The following is a 25,118-nucleotide window of genomic DNA, read 5'->3' on the forward strand; positions in this document are numbered from 1 at the left end:
GTAATAGTATTTCTAATGTTTTCTTTAAATGTGATATTCTATTTGAATTTTTCTAATAATTTGACTCTAATTATGCAGTATTCAAATTTGAAAAATTTGAATTGATACATTTATCTAGGGCAGCAGCATGTTAATGGTTAGGTTAATATTGCAAACCTTATGTTATACACTAATTTTAGCAATTAAAAATGGCTTTTGACCATGTTAACTTAACTAACAACATTAGCTGCAATAATACAAATTTATTCCACAAAATATATTTTTTCCTTAAAATTCTTCAAGCTCTTGAAAACACAATTTTTCATTATTATTATTATGTAGCTCCAAATTGCTTAACAGACATCCAGAGGTCGATAATAATATAAAAAGAGCATGATGTAAATAGAATGTGTATACTCCAGTTTGGATTTCCTTGTGTTTAATAGGAAGCTTGAATGTATGGCTGTAGGTTAGGGACCAAGGTAAGAAGACTTGAAATTTGGGCTTATCACTATTTGCCCTGGGCTGGTTAATGGGTCCCAGTGGGATCATGGTACCCAGGCGGCATCTGACAAGGGCGGCACATTAGTGCTGGATTTTCTGCCTGCTGTCTGGAGTCCTGATGAGGAAATCATCACAACTGCTCAAGTAAGTTTTATTACTGTTCCAGTAGTTGTAGAGTAACACATACTAACTGCTATCTTACTGCACTGATCACCAGCAGATTGGCAGTCATGAACATAACATTTGGAAGCAGGCTTCAGAGTAAGAGGCGTTCCATTCCATGCAGGTCTAATTCTTAGAGTGATTGGAGTTTTTTCTTTCAGGAAACTCTGACAGGCATTAAATTAGCTAAGGATGTGAATCTTAGTTATGTTACATCAGAGAGGGGTGTAATCATATCATGCACAGGACAGGGTCTAAAGTCTTATTCTACCCCTCTGTAATATCAGTGTGATCACCTTCCTGCTGCTAGTTTATTTATTTAGCTTTACATAACACATGACACCAGTGTAACTGTGTTTCCAAAAGCAATCTCCATTTCACTGGGCACAGATTTGGGGAAGACAGTGGGATCTGAGATGTGATTGACCAGGTTCTGTTATTGCATGCATTAGTAGATGTAGTGCTCTTCTTTTTTTATTATTCCTGCTGTGGATAACAGCTGCCCATGGGTTTGATTATCTAAAGGTCTCTGGGCTGGAGAAATTCTATAAGAATGCTCGCTAGTCCTTCTATTTCCCTGGTGAAATTATATAAAGCCACATTTACCCTGAAAACAGGGTGTCTCGCTAAGTGGCGTATACTGAATTTTCAAATGAGAAGGAGATGTATTCATTACTAAATTACACAATGAAAATCATAAATTAAAAATCATACAAAATGAATATCTGAACCATCCTCACATAAATTATTATTATTATCATTTATTTGTACAGCGCCACCAGGAAAATAATTGTTTTGTTAAGGTGCATTAAAAAATTGTAACGAAATTGTTCACCAAAAATCATATAAAAAATGTAACATTTTAATGTAAATTACACAGGAATATATAATTAACTATGCACAGCATAAATTGTAATTTAAGTACACTGGATGTGCAAAATTACATAGAAATTTGTTCTTATAAGTACAAAATACAAAGTGTTTTATAGTAAAATGGGCTGAGCATGGGCGTTCCATTGGCGTGTAGAAAATTTTCTCTCAAATTCCAGCGTAATTCTCTAAACATTTCCACCCTAGAGATCTTGCTGTTTTTTCTTGCAACTAAAAGGTGGCGAGAATATTACAAAATACGCAAAATACTTAATACCCCAATAGAAAAACCTAAGCATATGAAAATAGAGGCGATTGTAAGATGCTACATCCAGAACGCAGCGTAATTTGATTTATATTGGCTGCAGGATTTAATTTTAAATGTGTCCCCCCCCCCCCCTGCTCACTGCTAACTTCTTCCTACACATCGAAGTTTGCCTTTCCAGCAAGCTCCATTACTTTCTATAGGAGACATTGCGCTACTCACAGGGACTGACCCCTGTTTAAGATAATTCCACCAGAGCATCCCCAGTGAGGGTCGGCATTAAAAACCATATCAGAACGATCAAAGTTTTGAGTTTCAACCCCCTTGTCTAAACAATAGTTTACATTGAAGAGACAGACAGAGGATGGTCTACAAATAGCATTGCTACATGGGGCAGTTTAAGAGTTACCCAAAACAGGTGAAAGGGGGAAAAAAGAAGGTAATTAAGAGGCGTTTTTAAGGTAGTATTTTAAGGACGCACGATAACATTTAGAAAACCACAAACAAATTAAAATTACTCTACCTAAATAAACATTACTCCAAATAATTAAGAGACTTAAAAATAATAGTAAGAAATTTGGAGGGGTCCACTGTCCAAATGAACCAGCCACCACCGATAGATTGCGATGCGTAAAAAACAACAATTTAAAATAAAATTGATTTTTTTTTTATGAGACTTTATGATTTTAATCCCATTTTTTAATTTAAATTAAAGTTTTTAATAACATGGTTTTTGGGGTAAAATCCATCTAAAAATAGTTTTCTATTTAAGAGAGATTATAGTCTAAATGTTATGCATCCCAAAATACGGAAGTATATAGTTGAGAAAAACACATTAATCCAATTGTTCCTCTGCAAATATACAGAATCAAACTCTTAACTCTAATTCAAAATTAAATTTTTCTAATTCAGATTGAGCATGCAATTAAAAAAACTTTCTAAATGACTTCCATTATCAAAATATGCACAATCCCTTTATATTATACACACTTTAAGGTACATACTCCTACTGAGCATGTGCAAGAGTGCGCAATATATACATAAATGCATTTTGAGATTGGCTGATCTCTGTCACATGATACAGGGGAAGGGAAAATGGACTTACCTTGGAGTTTGCCATACAAATCTACTACTCATTTAAAATTCAGAGTAGAGTTAGTTCTATTGCATTGTCTTTTATTATGTATTTGTCAATTATGTAATTGTACTGTATTTAATGGTCCTTGTAGTGCTACATTTTAACAAGTTCAATGAATAGAGGATTGTTTTGAGTGCACTAAATATACCCAAAGAGCCAACTGAGGAAGGAGGGGCAATCAGTAAAAATGAAAGTGAAACCTTTAATATTATTGTTTTAATTAAATACAACTATTATTTGTATTCTTCTTCTTCTTATTATGTAATGAATATTGTTCTCCTTCCAATAAAGTATAGCAGATAAGTTGTTTAAATATAAATGATTAACCTATTAAACTGGAGATAGTTCACCTAACAATAATTTCAAAATTAGCTATGTATTACTAATGACATGCAACCAAACCATTCATTATAATTTGGGTTAAATGAAATCTAAATTGTGGCCAATGTAGTACACTGTTATGGTTTCTTCTGCTTTTGTCATATGTCTAAGTGAACAAAAAGTAATAAAACCTAGATATACCCCTGAACTGCTAAACTCCTAGATTACCTTTGTCTTGTTGCCGTTAAGGACTGCCCTGTCTACCGTGAGTACTGTTACCTCATTTCTTATACTTACTTTGTCCTGGGATATTTCCTTATTCTTCCATTTGACGCCGGGATAAGCAGACTACTGGCCAAGTTTGGTCTGATAGGGAAATATCCCACAAGCATTATGACTAGCAGCAAGTATCAGATGGACATTGGGCCTGTAATGGCTGCCTGAGGTATTTGGCTTAGAACGTCAGTATGGTACATTGCTATTGGGTCTAGAACAGACAGACAATGAAGCGAGTTCATTTTAACTTGCTGTGCGGAGAGCTTTTGAGCAGAGCCATGGTAGAGTAAACTGGGTCTCATATTAGCTCTGTAAAAGTACCCTGGCAGTAGCACGTCCTACGCCAGCAGCTAATACTTGCTCCCAGATAACATATGGACAAAAAATACTGTAGGTATAGCTTATCTGCTATATTCCCTTTTATATTTTTGTAAATACGATTGTGTAAAATTATTCTTCTTGTCTGGTTGATTGCAAGCTCATGCTGTTAGTGAGACTATTTGGATTTTTTATCTTTTATACTCCGACTAAAGAGTTTTCTCTCTTCTTCAGGCCTAAAGCATTACTGATGAGTATGATGGAATTTACAAACTGCACACAGAGAAGGGTTTATAGGACATAAAGTGATATAGTGATGTAAGTCCCGAGAAAGGGAGTGTCTTCTAAAATCATAGATAGCTGTGGTAGTGAAAGGTTTAGTGTATACATTATGGGGTAGATTTAACAAGCAGTGAATGCTGCAATCTACCCCCGTAGTTTCAGTTTCCCCTAAAACATAAGTTAAGAAGCAGTGGTTGTAAGACTGCTGCTGCTTAACTCATCCACACCTCTCAGGTGGTGGACAGCAAACATCTGCGGAATCTGTTGGCGCTCTACAAATAACCGATAATAATAATCCTGATCGGATCCGATTGGGATGATTGACACCCCCTTCTAGCAGCCGATTGGCGGGAATCTGCAGGGGACGGTATTGCACAAGCATTTCACACAAAATGCTTGTGCAATGATAAATGCCGATAACGAATGCTGTCGGCATTTATCGATGTTGGGTGCACATGATCCACTACAGCGGATCATGTCCCCCCCGACACATGATAAATTGGCCCCTATATGTAAAATCTGCATATGGACCACACTCAGATAGAATTGGGTACTTATCCCACATCATGCACAGCTATAAGACAGGTTATCTAGCATTCAAACCTAGTGCAGAGTGCAGCTAACAATTTAAAATTAGACAATTCAGTTACAGATCTTTAAAGCTATAACAAACCCATATGTCTCACCACTGCACCTTCAGCATCTAGGTCCCAAAGCTAGCTCTTTTTTACAGTTTCAAACTAAAGTGAAGTTATTCTAGATTATACATAAATAAACCAGTGTGTAGACTCCACTGAGAGTCTGTACCATTAACACCGTGGGCAGCTCTGTCAGGACAAACCGAGTGCACTTCTCTTGATATGGAAGCTACCCCAGAGCAGACTAGGTTTAAAATCCTCTATAGCATATATAAATACAATGACATAAAATCCTAACTGGAATGTAACAGTGTTAAGTCTGGAATCTGTACTTCCACTTTTAACAGGATTTGGAAAGTCTAAAAGGATTGAAGATTAAATTACAGGAAAAGAAGTCAAAATATATAATGAAACTGTATTGCAAATATTTTTTGTACTACTTATAATTACAAATTTATATTACAATATAAGTGTTTAATGTCCTTTTAAAGGGACACTGAACCCAAAATTTTTCGTTTGTGATTCAGATAGAGCATGCAATTTTAAACAACTTTCTAATTTACTCCTATTATCAATTTTTCTTCATTCTCTTGCTTTCTTTATTTGAAAAAGAAGGCATCTAAGCTATTTTTTTTGGTTCAGAACCATGGTAAGCACTTGTTTATTGGTAGGTGAATTTACCCACCAATCAGCAAGAGCAACACAGTGGCCCATATTTATCAAGCTCCGTACTTGAAGGGCCGTGTTTCTGGTGAGTCTTCAGACTCGCCAGAAACAGCAGTTATGAAGCAGCTGTCACAAAGACCGCTGCTCCATAACCTGTCCGCCTGCTCTGAACAGGTGGACACACATCGCCTGAAATCAACCCGATCGAGTACGATCGGGTTGATTGACACCGCAAGTCTGCAGGGGGCGGCGTTGCAGCTGCTGGTGCAATGCTGAATACGGCGAGCGTATTGTTCGCTGTATTCAGCGAGGTCTGGCGGACCTGATCCGCAGTGTCAGATCAGGTCCGCCAGACCTTGATAAGTAGAGCCCAGTGTGTTCCCCAAAAATGGGCCGGCATCCAAACTTACATTCTTGCATTTCAAATAAAGATACCAAGAGAATGAAAAGAATTTGATAATAGGAGTAAATTAGAAAGTTGCTTAAAATTGCATGCTCTATCTGAATCACGATAGAAAATTTTTGGGTTCAGTGTCCCTTTAAGTATACATTGCATGATCTATGCTAAAGAATACTATTGTTTTTAGATATAATGCTATACAGATCTGTGTTATAATTAAAGGGACAGTATACACCAATTTTCATGTAAATGCATGTAATAGACACTACTATATACACTACTATATATATATATAAAAAAACGTACTTAGAGGCACCCAGTTTAGCTCTGTTAAAAAGGTAGCTAGAACAACCACTTTAAGTGGTTAATAACAGACACTCCCCCACCCCCCTTCCTCTGCATATAAAAATACTCTTTACACAAACAGAAACAAGCTTCTTTTACAGGAATCAATCCGGCTATGAAAACATCCAGAGGAAAGAGTGGGTTCTTACTTCCGGATCTGGATCCTCACAAAGAATTACTTCTTATACAGGGAGTGCAGAATTATTAGGCAAGTTGTATTTTTGAGGATTAATTTTATTATTGAACAACAACCATGTTCTCAATGAACCCAAAAAACTCATTAATATCAAAGCTGAATAGTTTTGGAAGTAGTTTTTAGTTTGTTTTTAGTTATATCTATTTTAGGGGGATATCTGTGTGTGCAGGTGACTATTACTGTGCATAATTATTAGGCGACTTAACAAAAAACAAATATATACCCATTTCAATTATTTATTTTTACCAGTGAAACCAATATAACATCTCAACATTCACAAATATACATTTCTGACATTCAAAAACAAAACAAAAACAAATCAGTGACCAATATAGCCACCTTTCTTTGCAAGGACACTCAAAAGCCTGCCATCCATGGATTCTGTCAGTGTTTTGATCTGTTCACCATCAACATTGCGTGCAGCAGCAACCACAGCCTCCCAGACACTGTTCAGAGAGGTGTACTGTTTTCCCTCCTTGTAAATCTCACATTTGATGATGGACCACAGGTTCTCAATGGGGTTCAGATCAGGTGAACAAGGAGGCCATGTCATTAGATTTTCTTCTTTTATACCCTTTCTTGCCAGCCACGCTGTGGAGTACTTGGACGCGTGTGATGGAGCATTGTCCTGCATGAAAATCCTGTTTTTCTTGAAGGATGCAGACTTCTTCCTGTACCACTGCTTGAAGAAGGTGTCTTCCAGAAACTGGCAGTAGGACTGGGAGTTGAGCTTGACTCCATCCTCAACCCGAAAAGGCCCCACAAGCTCATCTTTGATGATACCAGCCCAAACCAGTACTCCACCTCCACCTTGCTGGCTTCTGAGTCGGACTGGAGCTCTCTGCCCTTTACCAATCCAGCCACGGGCCCATCCATCTGGCCCATCAAGACTCACTCTCATTTCATCAGTCCATAAAACCTTAGAAAAATCAGTCTTGAGATATTTCTTGGCCCAGTCTTGACATTTCAGCTTGTGTGTCTTGTTCAGTGGTGGTCGTCTTTCAGCCTTTCTTACCTTGGCCATGTCTCTGAGTATTGCACACCTTGTGCTTTTGGGCACTCCAGTGATGTTGCAGCTCTGAAATATGGCCAAACTGGTGGCAAGTGGCATCTTGGCAGCTGCACGCTTGACTTTTCTCAGTTCATGGGCAGTTATTTTGCGCCTTGGTTTTTCCACACGCTTTTTGCGACCCTGTTGACTATTTTGAATGAAACGCTTGATTGTTCGATGATCACGCTTCAGAAGCTTTGCAATTTTAAGAGTGCTGCATCCCTCTGCAAGATATCTCACTATTTTTGACTTTTCTTAGCCTGTCAAGTCCTTCTTTTGACCCATTTTGCCAAAGGAAAGGAAGTTGACTAATAATTATGCACACCTGATATAGGGTGTTGATGTCATTAGACCACACCCCTTCTCATTACAGAGATGCACATCACCTAATATGCTTAATTGGTAGTAGGCTTTCAAGCCTATACAGCTTGGAGTAAGACAACATGCATAAAGAGGATGATGTGGTCAAAATACTCATTTGCCTAATAATTCTGCACTCCCTGTACAATTTTTTCTAATCAGAGTAAACAACTTGGTAGCTAGAACACCCACTTTAAGTGGGAAATAACAGACACTCCCCCATTCCCCTCTTCCTCTGCATATGAAAAGACTCAACAAACAGAAGCAAGCTGGAGTAGGTATACCTCAGTATTCTCCTGAAACTTTGGGGCTTGGTTAGGAGTCTGAAAATCAGAACAATGTTATTTAAAAATAAGCAAAACTATACATTTTAAAAAAAAAAAACTGTATGGGCTATATAAATGGATCATCTTCAAAACATTTATGCAATGAAAAATTGAGTGTATAATGTCCCTTTAACTTCTTAGCATATTAGATATGTGCATTCGGATCCTTCATGAGGATCCAAATGTGTAAGTAAGAAGCCGCTTGTTCCCATTGGATATTTTCGTAACCGGATTGATTTCTGTAATAGATCTCCACTCTAAGATCTGGATTTGTACAGATCTTAGAATGGGAATCTTTTACAGGAATCAATCCGGCTACAAAAATATCCAGAGGAAAGAGTGGGTTCTTACTTCCGGATCTGGATCCTCACAAAGAATTACTTCTTATACAATTTATTTTCTAATCATATTAAACAACTGCACTAAAATTAAAAAGCAATTTCAAAATATATTTTGTTATCTAGTCCTGAAGATCGCTTCCCTAATTTGGAACAAAAGATTTAAAAACATTGCAAACATCTTTACAAAAGTTTTATTAAACTCTGATATATTGTATCTGAAATCAATTTTTTCTGTGTAACTAGAAAAGCAAAGCATAAAACATTGATATACAAAGGAAATCAGAAAAGGCAAAATGCAATCTGTGGGAAGCAAGTAGAACAAGACTAAAGAAAACGGAGACAAATTGCACAGAAAGAAGGCAAACAGAAGCACACAGGAATTAATAAAATATGTGCAATGTACGATGCAAACACAATGTTCTTTTCCTGTTTCATATTTAACCTCTTGATTCTTTTCAAATTGGTGATAAAAAATTTAAAACATAAAATGTAGACGTTACAAGATATAAGATTTTTAACTACTTTTCTGTTGTATTTTTTGGTTACTTAGGCAACAGGGTGTACACTTAAATATCTTATACATACAATCATTTCCACACCTGGTCGTTGTCGGTTAGACTGCTTCTAACGCAAAAAGATCTCATGTTGTTTACTGGTTTGGATTTTGTACCTTCCTGCTTGGGCTCAAATCCTGGACTAGGAATAATAATTAATTTTTCCTCTCTAGTTTGAAAATTGCATTTTTAGCATTTAAGGACCAGTAAATACAGGAGATTTGCATAATCAACAAATGCACGATAACAAGACAATGGAATAGCACATAGGGGAAGATTTAAGAAGCTGCAAATGCAGCAGTTTCTGTGCGAGCCTTCACGCTCGCCAGAAACAAAAGTTTCCTCTCAGGTTGCGGATAGCAATCATCCCAATCGGATATGATATAGATGATTGTCACCCCCTGCCAGCAGTTGAATGACCGCAAATCTGCAGTAAGCTATCAGCATTTATCGATGTTGGGCGGACATGATCCACTACAGTAGAATCATTAAAGTTTAATATTGAACTTTAGAATTAGAGGTTTTTTTGGGGGGATAATTGGAGTTAAGTATTAACAGAAATGGTCCCTTATATTAGAATTACAACACATATATATGTACCTATATGTTATATAAAATATTACCAAATGGGATCCATGTCTGGTGTGGGATCTCAGAGACAGAACTAAACAACTAGAAAAACTAATTGTATAAGGAATACAATAGGATTCACAGCAGAGATTACCACAGATTTAGTATCCTATAAACTCCAAATAGAAGATTCAGATAAGGATTATATCAAATATTTTTTAAAAAGTTCCATGTCATTCATACCTTAATATCTTTATTAATATACCTAGGAACCAACATTCACACAAAAGTAGCGAAAAAAAGGTTTAAAAGCACTTAAACCCCGTCTTGTAATAATTAATATGCTGAGAGATCATGTAATTAACAAGTGCCTGCTGGCCAATATCCAAAGTAAACTAAGCCCTTACAATCCGAGGGCTGATTTAACTTTTAACTTATATTCTAAGCAGGCACCCAAAGAGAGCTATTATTTGAGAACACTATCAGTTAGACAAGGGTAAGCAAGTTAAAAACGGCAGACAGGAGAGACAGAGTTACTCCTGCTGGACCCCTGACGCGCGTTTCACAGAACGCTTCCTGTGAAACGCGCGTCAGGGGTCCAGCAGGAGTTACATATATATATGTATATATATACACACATACATACACACACACACACACACACACACACATATATATATATATATACATATATATACGCTGATTGGAGTAGCCATGTTAGTCCAGAGATTTAGATATCAAAATAACAAGAGTATTGCATTGAGCAATGATACTTTTTTTATTGGACTAACTATACATTTATAAGTTGACAAGCTTTCGGAAGAGTTCCTTCCTTTATCAAGTCTAAAACAATACTGACCAATTCAATGGAATTTACAGATTATATCTTAAAACACAGAATAGCTAAGAAGACAGAAAGTGCAGGGAGAGGAGGAGGTGTTGTAAAAATCACGAGGGGGGCTTAGGTAACAGGCAGACAGTGTCCAGTGTAGGAGAACAGACAGGGGAAATATATAGCTTTACATAGAGATATACTGACATAAAGTTATATATCAACATTGAATCAATATCTATAAAGATGTGAAATTGTATATACAGGGGGAATACAAAAGTTAAAAAAAAGACAAAAGTGTGGACATAGGCTTACCCACATAAAGAATGTGGAATATACAATGTAATTGACTAAATGAAAGTACATTACAAACAATTTTGATAATGTGTTAACAATCCATAGTTCACATTTAGTCCAGAATTAAACAAGTTGAAGTGCATTATCATTTTCATTTCAAAGGTTTTTCTTTCCATGGTGTTTTTGAAGTTGCCTCTGAGAATTTTGATTTTGAGGTTTTCGATGGAGTGGTTAGGTTGGGTAAAATGGTGACCAACAGGGGTGCAGTATTTTGTTTCACAGTGGTTTTTGATTGAGTGTCTGTGTAAGTTCATCCAAAGGTGCATTTTTTGGCTTGTTTCTCCAATATAGCATCCCACTTCACATGCAGTGCAATGTATCATGTATACCACATTTGCAGATATACATGAATATGCCCCTTTAATGTTATAGGATTTATTATTGTGATTTGCTGTGCTGCTTTCACAAACGTGTTGACACAGTTTGCAGAGAGCTTTATAGCAGCACTTGGTTCCATTCTGAGTGTTCTTTTTCTCAAGGGGCAGCTTCCTATGTACCAGTTTCTGCTTTAGGTTAGGTGGTTGCCTATATGCCAGGATTGGGGGTTTTGGAAAGATTTTTTTGAGTGTGGGATCCTCTAGGAGTAGTGGCTGTAAGTTTTTTATGATTTTTCGTATCCCTTCCACAGCAGGGTTGTATTTGACTACTAGTGGGATACGTGATATGTTTTTCTTCTCCCTGTATTGTAGTAAGTGTTCACGTGGAGTATTGAGGGCAGAGTTAATTTCTTTATCTATAATCCTTGTTTTGTAACCTTTTTGTCTGAATGATTTGGACAGTGTGATGAGGTGTTTGTCACAGTCCTTGGTATCCGAGCAAATTCTGTGGTATCTTGTAGCCTGACTGTAGATTATGGAATTTTTAATGTGATTGGGGTGGGAGCTGGAGCTGTGGAGGTAGCTGCATCTATCTGTTGGTTTCCTGTATACAGATGAGTGTAGTTTGCCATTTGTGATGGATATTGTTGTATCCAGGAAGCTGACACAGTCTCTAAAAAAGTTCATTTTAAGCTTGATTGATGCATGAAATAGATTAAATGATTTATGAAAATGTTCAAGGTTTTTTTCTTCTTCTGTCCATATGATGAAAATATCATCTATCTAGCGAAAGTATTTGAAGGGTTTGTGAGGGTGAGTGGCTAGGAATCTCTGTTCTAAGTCAGCCATGAAGAGGTTTGCATACTGTGGTGCCATTTTGGTGCCCATGGCTGTTCCCATGGTTTGTAAGTAGATGGAGTGGTTGAAGATGAAATAATTGTAAGTAAGTATAAATTCTGTAAGTTTACTGACTGTAGAAGCACTATATGTCTGGTTAGGGCTGTCTGAGGAAAGAAAGTTTAAGCAGGCATCAATACCATCTTTATGTGGAATGTTGCTGTACAGGGATTCCACATCCATTGTCACAAGTATAGTATGCTCTGGCAATTCTGTTATCTGGCTGATTTTTTTAAGAAAATCAGTGGTGTCATTTATAAAGCTAGTGGTGTTAATAACTAAAGGCTTAAGAATATTCTCCACTAGGCCCGATATTTGCTCAGTCAGAGTGTCCATGCCTGTTATTATTGGTCTTCCTGGGTTCCCTGGTTTGTGGATTTTTGGGAGCATGCAGAATGTCCCTATGCTAGGGTTAGAGGGCACCAGTTTGTCCATGTTGCGTGTGTTTAGGGAATGTTTTAATTAGTTTTCTAAGTTGCAAAGTGTATTCCTGGGCGGGGTCCTTTTCCAGTTTTTTGTAATAAGTTTGATAATTGTCTATTTCCCTCTGTGATGTTGTCCTGTGTATTCATGATCACCACTGCTCCTCCCTTGTCCGCAGGCTTAATGGTAATATTTTCATTATTTCTTAAGTTTTTATAGCGTTTTTTTCTAAGTGTGAGAGGTTATACATTATTTTTTCTGCTGTGTTTTGAGAGATGCAGTTCTCAACCGGAAGCTTTCAATATAGCTGTCCAATTTTGTGTTGCGTCCTGGTGCAGGTGTGAAGATTGTGTTCTTTTTTCCTTCCATTGTAGTCCTCCATAGTGCTGGTATTTTCTTTGTCATAGAAGAATTCTTTTAGCCACAATCTCCTGAAAAATTCTTCTAAGTCTGAGTACAGTTGGATTTTGTCTAGATTTGTACTTGGACAGAATGATAATCCTTTACACAGTACTGATATCTCTGGCCCTGACAGGTGGTAGTTTGAAAGGTTCACAATCCCTGAGTTTTCTGTGTGGTTTTCTTGGTTGGTGACAGTTTGTGTTTTGAATGAGGTGCTGTTATTGTCTGTGGACGTTTGGTCATTTGTTGTTGAAATTGTAGTTGATCTGTCAATTGGAGCTCTGTTTTCTTGCATTTTGTGTTTTATTCTGTTTTGTGACAGGCATGCAAGTTTCTTCTTTTTCTTCTTGATAAAATTTTGTTGTTGTGCTTTGTGGAAGTGTTGCATTTCTTTTTTAATTTCTTCATTGTACCCATTATTTTCTTGTAGTTTTTGCAGTAGGAGCTGCTTTTGGTCTTTTATTTTTTGCTTTTTGCTGTATAGTTGATTAATTAGGTTATTTCTCAGTTTCTCACTGGTACGTCTGCAATGTTTTTCAGCATACTCACAGTTATGAGTGGTTGCAAGTGGACACTTGCAAGGCATGGACACTCTGACTGAGCAAATATCGGGCCTAGTGGAGCATATTCTTAAGCCTTTAGTTATTAACACCACTAGCTTTATAAATGACACCACTGATTTTCTTAAAAAAATCAGCCAGATAACAGAATTGCCAGAGGATACTATACTTGTGACAATGGATGTGGAATCCCTGTACAGCAATATTCCACATAAAGATGGTATTGCTGCCTGCTAAAACTTTCTTTCCTCCGACAGCCCTAACCAGACATATAGTGCTTCTACAGTCAGTAAACTTACAGAATTTATACTTACTCACAATTATTTCATCTTCAACCACTCCATCTACTTACAAACCATGGAAACAGCCATGGGCACCAAAATGGCACGACAGTACGCAAACCTCTTCTTGCCTGACTTAGAACAGACATTCCTAGCCACTCACCCTCACAAACCCTTCAAATACTTTTGCTACATAGATGATATTTTCATCATATGGACAGAAGGAGAAAAAAACCTTGAACATTTTCATAAATCATTTAATCTATTTCATGCATCAATCAAGCTTAAAATGAACTTTTCTAGAGACTGTGTCAGCTTCCTGGATACAACAATATCCATCACAAATGGCAAACTACACTCATCTGTATACAGGAAACCAACAGATAGATGCAGCTACCTCCACAGCTCCAGCTCCCACCCCAATCACATTAAGAATTCCATAATCTACAGTCAGGCTACAAGATACCACAGAATTTGCTCAGATACCAAGGACTGTGACAAACACCTCATCACACTGTCCAAATCATTCAGAGAAAAAGGTTACAAAACAAGGATTATAGATAAAAAAAATTAACTCTGCCCTCAATACTCCACGTGAACACTTACTACAAACAATACAGGGAGAAGAAAAACATATCACGTATCCCACTAGTAGTCAAATACAACCCTGCTGTGGAAGGGATACGAAAAATCATAAAAGACTTACAGCCACTACTCCTAGAGGATCCCCCGCTCAAAAAAATCTTTCCAAAACCCCCAATCCTGGCATACAGGCAACACCTAACCTAAAGCAGAAACTGGTACATAGGAAGCTACCCCTTGAGAAAAAGAACACTAAGAATGGAACCAAGTGCTGCTATAAAGCTCTCTGCAAACTGTGTCAACACGTTTGTGAAAGCAGCACAGCAAATCACAATAATAAATCCTATAACATACAACACCTCCTCCTCTCCCTGCACTTTCTGTCTTCTTAGCTATTCTGTGTTTTATGATATAATCTGTAAATTCCATTGAATTGGTCAGTATTGCTTTAGACTTGATAAAGGAAGGAACTCTTCCGAAAGCTTGTCAACTTATAAATGTATAGTTAGTCCAATAAAAAAGTATCATTGCTCAATGCAATACTCTTGTTATTTTGATATACATATATATATATATATATATATATATATATATATATATATATATATATATATATATATATATATATACACACACACACACATATATATATATATATTTATATACACACATACATATATATATATACACACATACATATATATATATATATATATATATATATACACACACATATATATATATATATATATATATATATACACATACATATATATATATATATATATATATATACATACACATATATGCAGCACTACCACTGTCTGATTTGCTATGCAGCACTACTGTCTGTTTGATTTACTATGCAGCACTACCACTGTTTTATTTCCTATTCAACACTACCACAATTTGATTTAAATTTAGCCATCAATCAGCAAGCGCTACCCAGGTCTGAACCAAAAATGGGCTGGCTCCTAAGCTTACATTCCTGCTTTTCAAATACAGATACCAAGAAAAAAAAAAGAATGAAGAACATTGAATAGGAGTTAATTAGAAAGTTGCTTAAAATGTCATGCTGTATCTGAATCATGATATAAAAATTTGGTTTTCATATCCCTTTAACTAACAATGAGATGGTATGTAATGGGGGGGGCGGCAAAATGTATCCTTGCCTGTGTGGCCAAAAATCCTAGCACCGGCTCTGCTTGAGAGGTGACATGATTACTTTATTTATTTATTTATTTATTTATTTATTTATTTATTTATTCAAGGCCCATATACAGACAGAGATGGCAGAATTTCTGTTTATTCCAAGAAATTTGTTTGTGAAAAGAGGTCACAATTTAAGGCTGGAGGAAAGGAGATTTAATCTCCTGCAACGGAAACGTTTTTTCACTGTAAGAGCAATACAATTGTGGAACTCATTACCAAAGGAGTTAGTAAATACCAATACCTTAGATACATTAAAAATGGTTTAGATACATTTCTAGCTAGAAACAGAATTCAGGAATATGCAGGCTTGTGTTAAATGGCTCATCTTTTTTAATGGGATTAATTTAAGCTCAACTGAAGCTTCTTTGTAAGTATGTTATGATTTGTATAAGTTGAATTTGATGGACTTCTGTCTTTTTTCCAACCTTATCTACTATGTTACTATGCTATGATGTCAACTAAATAAAAATTAGATCTTCGTCAGAACTCAAGGCTTGTGCCATAAACATTAGTTAAAAATAATATAAAAAAGTCTATTATGGAAAATGTCTATAATATACATTTTACAGTAGGTAATTTAATGGATTTGGTTGAGCTATCTGTACAGAATATTAAATAACTATGCATGCTACTTACTTCTATAACTTTAGTCACATTGATATTTTTCAGATAACCATCAGCCAGCATGGCCAGTTGTTCTTTTGGAAGTGAACAGGTGGTGTTCAGAATAGAAGCTGCAACTTCAGGGGTGGCAAATGTAAGATAATTCTGAAGCTCTGATATGTTGCATAAAGCATCTTTGATGTCTATAAATTGCGGAGTATTTATGATCTGTAAAAGAAGCAGTTATTAATTCAACTTATAAAGTTATATATGATAGTTTATTTAATGTTCTAGAATGGTATGCATATTACAGTTCAAAAACAGCATAATAAGGGCTAGATAACAAGTGGCTTGCAAAAGATATTGCGAGGGTTTTCGCAATCTTTTGCACGTTGTTTAAATTGCACCTATAGTACAACTTGAGCGCAATCGCGATTTACGCAAGAATCATTACCATGATTTCAGAGCTGGGGTTAACTGTTTGGCGAAAATAACAAAAAGTGTCACAAAACACATCAAAAATACATTACAAAGTACACTTACACTTCTAACACCACTGTCTAATAAAAAAAAAAAAAAGTTAAAAAAATATTGCAAACAAAAGTTATAAGGGCTCAAAGATATGAGATTTCAGGATTTAGAAAAAAAACCCATTATAAAACATAATTTATGTAAGAACTTACCTGATAAATTCATTTCTTTCATATTAACAAGAGTCCATGAGCTAGTGACGTATGGGATATACATTCCTACCAGGAGGGGCAAAGTTTCCCAAACCTTAAAATGCCTATAAATACACCCCTCACCACACCCACAAATCAGTTTAACGAATAGCCAAGAAGTGGGGTGATAAGAAAAAAAGTGCGAAGCATATAAAATAAGGAATTGGAATAATTGTGCTTTATACAAAAAAATCATAACCACCACAAAAAAGGGTGGGCCTCATGGACTCTTGTTAATATGAAAGAAATGAATTTATCAGGTAAGTTCTTACATAAATTATGTTTTCTTTCATGTAATTAACAAGAGTCCATGAGCTAGTGACGTATGGGATAATGACTACCCAAGATGTGGATCTTTCCACACAAGAGTCACTAGAGAGGGAGGGATAAAATAAAGACAGCCAATTCCTGCTGAAAATAATCCACACCCAAAATAAAGTTTAACGAAAAACATAAGCAGAAGATTCAAACTGAAACCGCTGCCTGAAGAACTTTTCTACCAAAAACTGCTTCAGAAGAAGAAAATACATCAAAATGGTAGAATTTAGTAAAAGTATGCAAAGAGGACCAAGTTGCTGCTTTGCAGATCTGGTCAACCGAAGCTTCATTCCTAAACGCCCAGGAAGTAGATACTGACCTAGTAGAATGAGCTGTAATTCTCTGAGGTGGAATTTTACCCGACTCAACATAGGCAAGATGAATTAAAGATTTCAACCAAGATGCCAAAGAAATGGCAGAAGCTTTCTGGCCTTTCCTAGAACCGGAAAAGATAACAAATAGACTAGAAGTCTTACGGAAAGATTTCGTAGCTTCAACATAATATTTCAAAGCTCTAACAACATCCAAAGAATGCAACGATTTCTCCTTAGAATTCTTAGGATTAGGACATAATGAAGGAACCACAATTTCTCTACTAATGTTGTTGGAATTCACAACTTTAGGTAAAAATTCAAAAGAAGTTCGCAACACCGCCTTATCCTGATGAAAAATCAGAAAAGGAGACTCACAAGAAAGAGCAGATAATTCAGAAACTCTTCTAGCAGAAGAGATGGCCAAAAGGAACAAAACTTTCCAAGAAAGTAATTTAATGTCCAATGAATGCATAGGTTCAAACGGAGGAGCTTGAAGAGCTCCCAGAACCAAATTCAAACTCCAAGGAGGAGAAATTGACTTAATGACAGGTTTTATACGAACCAAAGCTTGTACAAAACAATGAATATCAGGAAGAATAGCAATCTTTCTGTGAAAAAGAACAGAAAGAGCGGAGATTTGTCCTTTCAAAGAACTTGCGGACAAACCCTTATCTAAACCATCCTGAAGAAACTGTAAAATTCTCGGTATTCTAAAAGAATGCCAAGAAAAATGATGAGAAAGACACCAAGAAATATGTCTTCCAGACTCTATAATATATCTCTCGAGATACAGATTTACGAGCCTGTAACATAGTATTAATCACGGAGTCAGAGAAACCTCTTTGACCAAGAATCAAGCGTTCAATCTCCATACCTTTAAATTTAAGGATTTCAGATCCGGATGGAAAAAAGGACCTTGCGACAGAAGGTCTGGTCTTAACGGAAGAGTCCATGGTTGGCAAGATGCCATCCGGACAAGATCCGCATACCAAAACCTGTGAGGCCATGCCGGAGCTATTAGCAGAACAAACGAGCATTCCCTCAGAATCTTGGAGATTACTCTTGGAAGAAGAACTAGAGGCGGAAAGATATAGGCAGGATGATACTTCCAAGGAAGTGATAATGCATCCACTGCCTCCGCCTGAGGATCCCGGGATCTGGACAGATACCTGGGAAGTTTCTTGTTTAGATGAGAGGCCATCAGATCTATCTCTGGGAGCCCCCACATTTGAACAATCTGAAGAAATACCTCTGGGTGAAGAGACCATTCGCCCGGATGCAACGTTTGGCGACTGAGATAATCCGCTTCCCAATTGTCTATACCTGGGATATGAACCGCAGAGATTAGACAGGAGCTGGATTCCGCCCAAACCAAAATTTGAGATACTTCTTTCATAGCCAGAGGACTGTGAGTCCCTCCTTGATGATTGATGTATGCCACAGTTGTGACATTGTCTGTCTGAAAACAAATGAACGATTCTCTCTTCAGAAGAGGCCAAAACTGAAGAGCTCTGAAAATTGCACGGAGTTCCAAAATATTGATCGGTAATCTCACCTCCTGAGATTCCCAAACTCCTTGTGCCGTCAGAGATCCCCACACAGCTCCCCAACCTGTGAGACTTGCATCTGTTGAAATTACAGTCCAGGTCGGAAGAACAAAAGAAGCCCCCTGAATTAAACGATGGTGATCTGTCCACCACGTTAGAGAGTGTCGAACAATCGGTTTTAAAGATATTAATTGATATATCTTCGTGTAATCCCTGCACCATTGGTTCAGCATACAGAGCTGAAGAGGTCGCATGTGAAAACGAGCAAAGGGGATCGCATCCGATGCAGCAGTCATAAGACCTAGAATTTCCATGCATAAGGCTACCGAAGGGAATGATTGAGACTGAAGGTTTCGACAAGCTGTAATCAATTTTAGACGTCTCTTGTCTGTTAAAGACAGAGTCATGGACACTGAATCTATCTGGAAACCCAGAAAGGTTACCCTTGTTTGAGGAATCAAAGAACTTTTTGGTAAATTGATCCTCCAACCATGATCTTGAAGAAACAACACAAGTCGATTCGTATGAGACTCTGCTAAATGTAAAGACTGAGCAAGTACCAAGATATCGTCCAAATAAGGAAATACCACAATACCCTGTTCTCTGATTACAGACAGAAGGGCACCGAGAATCTTTGTGAAAATTCTTGGAGCTGTAGCAAGGCCAAACGGTAGAGCCACAAATTGGTAATGCTTGTCTAGAAAAGAGAATCTCAGGAACTGATAATGATCTGGATGAATCGGAATATGCAGATATGCATCCTGTAAATCTATTGTGGACATATAATTCCCTTGCTGAACAAAAGGCAATATAGTCCTTACAGTTACCATCTTGAACGTTGGTATTCTTACATAACGATTCAATAATTTTAGATCCAGAACTGGTCTGAAGGAATTCTCCTTCTTTGGAACAATGAAGAGATTTGAATAAAACCCCATCCCCTGTTCCGGAACTGGAACTGGCATAATTACTCCAGCCAACTCTAGATCTGAAACACAATTCAGAAATGCTTGAGCTTTCACTGGATTTACTGGGACACGGGAAAGAAAAAATCTCTTTGCAGGAGGTCTCATCTTGAAACCAATTCTGTACCCTTCTGAAACAATGTTCTGAATCCAAAGATTGTGAACAGAATTGATCCAAATTTCTTTGAAAAAACGTAACCTGCCCCCTACCAGCTGAACTGGAATGAGGGCCGTACCTTCATGTGAACTTAGAAGCAGGCTTTGCCTTTCTAGCAGGCTTGGATTTATTCCAGACTGGAGATGGTTTCCAAACTGAAACTGCTCCTGAGGACGAAGGATCAGGCTTTTGTTCTTTGTTGAAACGAAAGGAACGAAAACGATTGTTAGCCCTGTTTTTACCTTTAGATTTTTTATCCTGTGGTAAAAAAGTTCCTTTCCCACCAGTAACAGTTGAAATAATAGAATCCAACTGAGAACCAAATAATTTGTTTCCCTGGAAAGAAATGGAAAGTAGAGTTGATTTAGAAGCCATATCAGCATTCCAAGTCTTAAGCCATAAAGCTCTTCTGGCTAAGATAGCCAGAGACATAAACCTAACATCAACTCTAATAATATCAAAAATGGCATCACAGATAAAATTATTAGCATGCTGGAGAAGAATAATAATATCATGAGAATCACGATTTGTTACTTGTTGCGCTAGAGTTTCCAACCAAAAAGTTGAAGCTGCAGCAACATCAGCCAATGATATAGCAGGTCTAAGAAGATTACCTGAACACAGATAAGCTTTTCTTAGAAAAGATTCAATTTTTCTATCTAAAGGATCCTTAAACGAGGTACCATCTGACGTAGGAATGGTAGTACGTTTAGCAAGGGTAGAAATAGCCCCATCAACTTTAGGGATTTTGTCCCAAAATTCTAACCTGTCAGGCGGAACAGGATATAATTGCTTAAAACGTTTAGAAGGAGTAAATGAATTACCCAATTTATCCCATTCTTTGGAAATTACTGCAGAAATAGCATTAGGAACAGGAAAAACTTCTGGAATAACCGCAGGAGCTTTAAAAACCTTATCCAAACGTATAGAATTAGTATCAAGAGGACTAGAATCCTCTATTTCTAAAGCAATTAGTACTTCTTTAAGTAAAGAGCGAATAAATTCCATCTTAAATAAATATGAAGATTTATCAGCATCAATCTCTGAGATAGAATCCTCTGAACCAGAAGAGTCCAAAGAATCAGAATGATGGTGTTCATTTAAAAATTCATCTGTAGAGAGAGAAGATTTAAAAGACTTTTTACGTTTACTAGAAGGAGAAATAACAGACAAAGCCTTCTTTATGGATTCAGAAACAAAATCTCTTATGTTATCAGGAACATTCTGCACCTTAGATGTTGAGGGAACTGCAACAGGCAATGGTACATTACTAAAGGAAATATTATCTGCTTTAACAAGTTTGTCATGACAATTATTACAAACAACAGCTGGAGGAATAGCTACCAAAAGTTTACAGCAGATACACTTAGCTTTGGTAGATCCAGCAGGCAGTGATTTTCCTGTAGTATCTTCTGGCTCAGATGCAACGTGAGACATCTTGCAATATGTAAGAGAAAAAACAACATATAAAGCAAAATAGATCAAATTCCTTATAAGACAGTTTCAGGAATGGGAAAGAATGCCAAATATCAAGCTTCTAGCAACCAGAAGCAAATGAAAAATGAGACTAAAATAATGTGGAGACAAAAGCGACGCCCATATTTTTTAGCGCCAAATAAGACGCCCACATTATTTGGCGCCTAAATGCTTTTGGCGCCAAAAATGACGCCACATCCGGAACGCCGACATTTTTGGCGCAAAATAACGTCAAAAAATGACGCAACTTCCGGCGACACGTATGACGCCGGAAACGGAAAATAATTTTTGCGCCAAAAAAGTCCGCGCCAAGAATGACGCAATAAAATGAAGCATTTTCAGCCCCCGCGAGCCTAACAGCCTACAGGGAAAAAAGTCAAATTTTTGAGGTAAGAAAAATATGATAATTCAATGCATAATCCCAAATATGAAACTGACTGTCTGAAAATAAGGAAAGTTGAACATTCTGAGTCAAGGCAAATAAATGTTTGAATACATATATTTAGAACTTTATAAATAAAGTGCCCAACCATAGCTTAGAGTGTCACAGAAAATAAGACTTACTTACCCCAGGACACTCATCTACATGTTTGTAGAAAGCCAAACCAGTACTGAAACGAGAATCAGTAGAGGTAATGGTAAATATAAGAGTATATCGTCGATCTGAAAAGGGAGGTAAGAGATGAATCTCTACGACCGATAACAGAGAACCTTATGAAATAGACCCCGTAGAAGGAGATCACTGCATTCAATAGGCAATACTCTCTTCACATCCCTCTGACATTCACTGCACGCTGAGAGGAAAACCGGGCTCCAACTTGCTGCGGAGCGCATATCAACGTAGAATCTAGCACAAACTTACTTCACCACCTCCCTTGGAGGCAAAGTTTGTAAAACTGATTTGTGGGTGTGGTGAGGGGTGTATTTATAGGCATTTTAAGGTTTGGGAAACTTTGCCCCTCCTGGTAGGAATGTATATCCCATACGTCACTAGCTCATGGACTCTTGTTAATTACATGAAAGAAATATAATGTTTGCATGGCACTCAAAAATGTTTTTATTTTCCTAAAAAATGCATTGTGCATGCAGCCATTAAGCAATATTATATATAAGTGAAAGAAAGGGCAAATGTCAAAGAATGGCAAGGCCACACCAATGCAAATTTAAACATACTTATATTTACTGTGAGAACAAACATAACAACCATCACTTTCAGAAGCATTTCATAGCCTGATATCACGTCACATGTATTCAGTAAAACACAGAAACAACATAAACCAATTGCTGTGATCAATTATATGGAAGCACTTAGTGCAAATAACACACTTCCCAGCAACTTGAGTTGAAACAATATTTTCTGCAAGATATTAGGAGCACTTAATTATTTATTAGTTAATAAATGCACAACAAAGTATATCCACTTCCGAAACTTGCGTTTGTATCTTATACCACTTGGACTATGATCGGTCCCAAAGTTTACTGCAAAGGGTTAGTGCCAATTGCACACACAGGGGAAACCTTGTATCTAATCCAAGCGGATAGTTGTAAATACATCTCGCCACACATGCTGCTTTGTATTGAAATGTCCCGGCTTTTCAGGCAGCAAATTTCCAGCGTTCCTGTTCGCCAACAAAGTTGCTATATCAAAGCAAAGGTCCAGGTGAGTAGCTATCGTGACTTATGTCGATACATAGGAGCCTATTTATGATGTTGCAAGCGGAAATGATCCACTGCACATCAATAAATGCCGACAGCATACGCTTTCGACATTTATCATTGTACCAGCAATTCTTGTGAACTGCTGGTGCAATGCCGCCCCTTGCAGATTTGAAGCCAATGGGCAGCTAGCAGGGGTGTCAATCAACCCGATCGTATTCGATTGGGTTGATTTCTGGCAATTTCTGTCTGCCACCTCAGAGCAGGCGGACAGGTTATGGAGTAGCGGTCTCGCCGGAAGCATGGGGCATCAAGCTCCATACGGAGCTTAATAAATATGCCCCATAGTGTTGTCTAACAAATAATTTCACAGCTGTTAGCTGCAACGCTGGATGTGAATCAACTACATGCAGTGGAGGCTCCTCTATAGGAGCACTTGAGCACGTGAACCCCTAACCCCTGTTCCCCTGACCCATGATGAACAAAAAAAAAGTGAGAAATAAAAAAAATAATAAAATTTTTAAACCTTTTTGCTGATTGCACTGCAGTTTTGACTAAAACATTTGAATAAAAACATTAAAATTGCCTTATTTAGGCTGAAAGTTGAATGGGCTTTTGCCTAATACTTTTATCTATCGCACATGATGTGCAGTGCGATAGATAGAAGTATAGGCAAAAGCACTATCCACTTTAAAACTGCATTGACTGCATTGCCACCTACAGGCCAGCCCATAGGTCTCCTAACCGCATAGCTCGTAGTGTGTGAGAGCCAGCTGTCACGTGACACTCACACACTAAGAGCTGTGTGTGTGGGGAGTGGAGGAGGAGCATCGTGGGCTTCAATCAGTTGAAGAGCCCGGCCCACCACCACTGTCTGCAGGTGTAATGATCAATACAACAAAAGTTAGAAAGTGTTGTTTACTTGGTAATTCTGGTATATGCACAGTTTATAAATTAGTTTTTGTGTCACAGAAGTAACTACGCTTAAGGGAACTTCCCTAGTTACTTATGTGACTTGATATAGCCAAATATCTATCACCTGTGATCTGGGGTGCTAAGAAAACAGAGAAATAAGTTACGGCATTAATATTAAAGAATAGGAAGTTCGTACCTTAAGTCCTTGAGGGAGCGTACCCTGCTAACTCATCTATTTGTCAGATGGGTAAGTAACAGCCTGTTCCTTCTTGTGCAGCTTACCGGCGTTTCTCCGGTGTCTGTGTGTAAGGAGAGGCGCTGCAGCAAGCTGATGGCCGTAGCTGATGACGTAGGTGTCAGCGCTCTGGAACCGGCTCTCTGTGCTTAGAAGAGGAAACTCGGAGAGTTAACAAGTAGGCTGATATAGATGATCCTTGCTGGATACTTTGCAGAAATTAGAGTCCTAGTCTGGAGGCTTGGAAATCCTCTCTAAGTAGGAAGTGGCTGAGGTTATCAGAAAAGCTTCAATAATCCAGCAACAAGTAAGGCAGGATATGACCTTTTATAAGGAGGAGGTGATCTTCCTTAAAGGTGTAGCGCAACAAGAAAGGTAAGTCCTTACATAGACCCCCCCCAAAGGAAACCACAGCGAGGTTTCAAGGACAAGGCCTGTCAGGATGCTGTCGGTGGAACAGCGAAACAAGTCTAGGAGCCGAAAGGTTGGAAGCAGGTTCCCAGGTATCATCCTCTGGTCTGTAACCCAACCAATGAACCAGGTATAATAACTGACCACGTTCAACCCGGGAGTCAAGAATGCTACGAACTTGGAACTCCTCCTGAGACCCTGATGATGAGGCACCAGGCAGGTCCTTGAGTGTCGGCACGTTTGAATAACAAGGTTTCACCAAAGATATGTGGAAGGTGGGATGTACCCTCAGTGCCGGTGGAAGTTCCAGGGTAACTGTAGCCAGATTGTTAATGGAAGAGATAACAAAAGGTCCAATAAAAGTCTGGCCCAAT

General features: G+C 37.6%; 1 protein-coding gene across 1 annotated transcript in view; it reads right to left on the reverse strand.

Moving 5' to 3' along the window:
* LOC128649747 (phospholipid-transporting ATPase ABCA1-like) overlaps positions 1 to 25,118 on the reverse strand; it is a 2,013,556-nt gene that overhangs the window by 1,642,464 nt on the left and 345,974 nt on the right. The window contains exon 7 of the mRNA XM_053703184.1: positions 16,062 to 16,256. Within this exon, the coding sequence (XP_053559159.1) occupies positions 16,062 to 16,256 (195 nt within the window). The remainder of the gene's footprint in view (positions 1 to 16,061; positions 16,257 to 25,118) is intronic.

The sequence above is a fragment of the Bombina bombina genome, chromosome 2 (genome assembly GCF_027579735.1).
Source record: "Bombina bombina isolate aBomBom1 chromosome 2, aBomBom1.pri, whole genome shotgun sequence".
Classification (NCBI taxonomy): Eukaryota; Metazoa; Chordata; class Amphibia; order Anura; family Bombinatoridae; genus Bombina; species Bombina bombina.